Here is a 4,041-nt window from a genome sequence, read left to right on the forward strand (position 1 = left end):
GGATAATTCTCAGCTTTTTTGTATGGATTATATTTTTTATGTACATGTAATGTTAAGGAACATTTACAATGATGAATCTAGTGATGTTTACTTGTTTCAGATAATGGTAGTGTTAATTGTGGATTGTAGATTTGATAAGTGTTGTTAACTTCAGATTTCTATTCACGAGAATAAGTAGAGTCTTTTTGGAAGCTATATTTGTTATTTTTGGTGTCACAATCTTGATTTAGATAAGGGTCTGTTTTCTTCCATATTGATCTTCCAAGTTCGGTGTTACTGACCTGCCCAAGGCTTTGACGCTTAAACTGTCAAAAGATATTTCTTTTCCACCCGTAAGCGAGGGGTTTTATACATATCAATTATGTTTTTTATTTGTATTTTATCTTGTATAGATAGTTTATAAACATTTATTAAGTGAGATATGAGGTTAACAGACTCATTTTGTGCTTAGTGTATTTGTTCTACTTTATGACATTGATGTAAGTTGTGAAGTGAAGAAGTTATGCTAACATTTTTTCTTCAACTTAGCTAACTTGATTCTGATTAAATAAACTTATATATATATATATATATATATGGTGCAGTTACTTTACCTGTACAGAAGGAGCTGCTTTTTGGAATATGAAATTTGAATTTGAAGAGCTTAAATAATTACTTAAACGCACGTTATTTTTTGTCTATGTAGGATGATACACCAGAAAAAGTTCCAGGGGAACATACCAGGCTTTTACAAGAAATGGATGACGAGCACGATCTCGACCCGAATTTGTTCTACTGTCCTCTTTATGAGTAGTTTTTATAAGTTTAATTACTTTTGTTAGCTGATACTTTTAAGCAAACTATGTAGCAGTTAACTTAAACTTGATGTAGCAGCTGCTATTTGGTGTAGCAGCTGCTGTTTGGTACTTATTTGATAGTTTTTTATGGATTTGTGGGGAATGTAATTATGTCTTTTCATTTTTGGTTGTTCATTTTTTCTGTTTTGACGCAAGTTATTAAATGTGAATGGTTAGATAAATTGATAAATGAATGAGACAGGTTTCAATATTAAAGAATTAAGAATATATGGCTCCAAGCTATTTTTGTGTTTGAAATTGACCATATAAAATCCACCGTCTTCAGTGACTTTAATAAGTAAGCGGGAAATTTAAAATTCAGTGAAAATCAAGAAGCGGGAAGTTTAAATTTTAACCAAAATGTTAAAGGGGCTGTGTGAAACTTTGACTTGAATTAAAAGCAACCGTCAAAGCGGTCGCTTTTATATAAATTCCACCGCGAAAAACAATTTCGACCAGGTTAAAAGCCACCGATAGAAGGCAGTCGATTTTGTACTAAATTCCACCGATTTCAGTCGTTTATAGGTAAAAGCAACCGATTTTAAACCGGTGGCTTTTAGCCTTTTTTCTTGTAGTGAGACTGTTGTCGCACTTAAAAAAGTTGAAAATGTAAAAAATGCTGATAAGGAAAATACGGAACCGAATATCGGGCGAGTAGTCGTGGCTAAAAAGGTGTCTACCGAGAAGTTTCATAAGAAGCCTAGAGCCTTGAAGCCAACTTCACTTTAACTGTGTATGCAAATGAATGAACCTGAATTTATACTTGGATCAGGAAGTATGGAGCCTGCTGATTCGGAGCACTCGAGTTTGTTGAAGATTTGGGATTATTCGGATTCTGAGTCTGCTCCGGCTTCTTCCTGGTCTACTATTCCCAATAGGTTTTTAAATCTTTTTGTATTAAATTATTGATGAATTAATTAAATTTGATTTGTTGTGGAAATGTTAAGTACATTCAAATCTCGCCTAATTAATAATTGATAAATTTACTAATACACCATAAATTAATTATTCTAACATAATTTTTTTTTGTCATTTATATTTAACCTGGATAAATTAATAAAATTATCCGGTCTGATGCTATTTAAATTGATCATCTGTTCCTGTTTTGCAGGACATTGCTGTGCAGGCCTTTGCCAGTGGACATTGGGAGGTGCACTTGTGTGATTGTGAAAGAAAAATCTGTAGAAGGACTACATGGGGGCAGTTTGTACACCGTTTACACTAATGTAAGGTTTCCGTGTTTTACAACATTTCACTTTCTTGTTTTCTCCAAGTTTAACTCTTATAATACTGTTAATCGTATTGGGATGTTGTATTATAATTGAGGTTTCTTAGTTGATTATTCATGTTTGTTAGTGTTGCCTTGGAGTAGGTTTTGCACTATAAATTACATTATAATAGCGTTATATTGTTGGGTTGTAGTTGCTCTAATTTGTTACAAGTATTAACAACTAACCATTGTCAATAATTAATATGTCATGATGCATAATGTTTAATTCGCGTTTAAAATATTTGGTTCTTATAATAGTGTTAATTATATTGGGATGTTTGACTTAGTTTTTATATAATAATTAAGGTTTCTTAGTTGATGTTTCTTGTTTGTGACCTGGATAGTAATTTATTAAGCATTAGTAAAAAATAACCATAGTCAGTCTGTTATGCTGTAATAGGTTTGTTTTGCCATTTGAATATTTAGATTGTACCTCATAGTAGTTAGAATTGTCTTGCAACACAGCTTAGTTTGAGAATTCATTCTCATTCCAACTTTGCTTTCATTCCCAAACACTTCACTAAATTAATGGATGTTTCGCTAAGCAGTCGCTATTTTATCATTTGTACTCATTTGGTCAAACTTGTGCTAATACCTTGAACAAGTATATTTCGGGGAGATTATAAAAATACTGCCTTATCACTAGGCATTGTGAACTCATAGATAGGAACTGAGAAATGGTTATAATTTGTCACACATGTTGATATTGGAAATCATAGCAAACAAGTTCACAGTCTGCTAATTATAATCAGGTGACATAAACATGACCTTAGTGAAATTTGTTTGATATGTCCTGTGATTTGATTCAGTTCACAGTAGTCATTCTATGTAATCAACCATTTAGATGTTATTTGGGAGCATTTATAATTACATATACTCTGTCACAATCCTTGAAAAGGTTAGTATTTGACTCTTTAATGGATTATCTCAGGAGGGTCATGGAAGACAATCGAAAACTTGCAGTGGCTCGCCACAAAAGGCATAATGGAAGATCTGAGTATATAGTTGTTCAATCAACAAAGGGGATTTTAGGTCCTGGTGATGATAGTTTTGTGGGAAGTGTCACTTCCAACCTCATAGGTTCCAAGTACAATATATGGGATCAAGTTCGATGTCCATTTTAGTACTATGTTGTTGAAGAGCTGGTTAATTGAAAACTATGGGTTCCAGCCACATGCCGTGTCAGAGCTCAATGAAAAGAGTTTCTGGAAGATGTTTGATATTGGGCTTTATGAGCAGTGTAGGAGGAAGTATGGAGCTATTTCATGAGTGTGTACTACAAGTGTAAGAAACGTAGGAAGATTGAGAAAGAGGTTCAGGAAGCCGAGCAAGCCCATCTTGAGACCGCTTATGCAGAAGTAGACATGTCAGTAGATTAATTTTTATGTAGGTTTTCTCGCTAAATTATATGAGATATGTCTCTGCTTTTATCATTTACTATTCGTCCAATGTTTGTAGTTCTTGCACATTTTTTGCTATGGTTGCTTAATTACTTACCGGAAAGGAAACTAGACTTTGCCAGGGAGGTTTTGTTAACTTTATAATTGCATTAGACTTTGACATGTTTAGAATTTAAATTGGAAGCCGAACATGGCTGGAAACTGAAAAATCAGAATTTGGCTATTCTGGAAATACAAACTTACGATGGTTGTTTATCACATATTTCGTCATAAGTTACTAATTTACGACGTATAGTTGTGTCGTAAATTTGTGTTTTATTTTATCAAAGATGGATCTCATAAGAAAACATACGACGTTTCTTCAGTCATAAGTAACTAACATACGACATTATTATTCATCGTATATTGATAACTTATGACGGAATATTCCGTCATAAGTAGATTTATTATTTTATTGAGAATGTGGGCCCCTGCTTCCCAACTTCCGACACAATTTTATTTTGTGACGAAAAATTGAACTTACTACTCAAGCAAA

The 4,041-nt window shown here is 33.1% G+C and overlaps 1 protein-coding gene across 1 annotated transcript; it reads left to right on the forward strand.

Annotated features, from left to right (window-relative positions):
- The first annotated feature begins 1,577 nt into the window (after positions 1 to 1,577).
- On the forward strand, positions 1,578 to 3,375 carry LOC141702910 (tubby-like protein 8). The gene is made up of 4 exons (XM_074506500.1): positions 1,578 to 1,714; positions 1,948 to 2,067; positions 3,038 to 3,212; positions 3,277 to 3,375. The coding sequence occupies exons 1-4, from the start codon at positions 1,578 to 1,580 to the stop codon at positions 3,373 to 3,375; spliced, it is 531 nt and encodes a 176-aa protein (XP_074362601.1).
- The last annotated feature ends 666 nt before the right edge of the window (positions 3,376 to 4,041 follow it).

The sequence above is a fragment of the Apium graveolens genome, unplaced genomic scaffold (genome assembly GCF_009905375.1).
Source record: "Apium graveolens cultivar Ventura unplaced genomic scaffold, ASM990537v1 ctg5887, whole genome shotgun sequence".
NCBI classification, from domain to species: Eukaryota; Viridiplantae; Streptophyta; class Magnoliopsida; order Apiales; family Apiaceae; genus Apium; species Apium graveolens.

What these genes read in the sequence shown, in the direction of transcription:
- LOC141702910 (XM_074506500.1), top strand. Translation starts at nt 1,578, where the DNA reads ATGAATGAACCTGAATTTATACTTGGATCAGGAAGTATGGAGCCTGCT. An exon ending in TGGTCTACTATTCCCAATAG is followed by an intron (nt 1,715 to 1,947) that starts GTTTTTAAATCT and finishes CCTGTTTTGCAG; the next exon opens with GACATTGCTGTGCAGGCCTT. An exon ending in ACCGTTTACACTAATGTAAG is followed by an intron (nt 2,068 to 3,037) that starts GTTTCCGTGTTT and finishes GGATTATCTCAG; the next exon opens with GAGGGTCATGGAAGACAATC.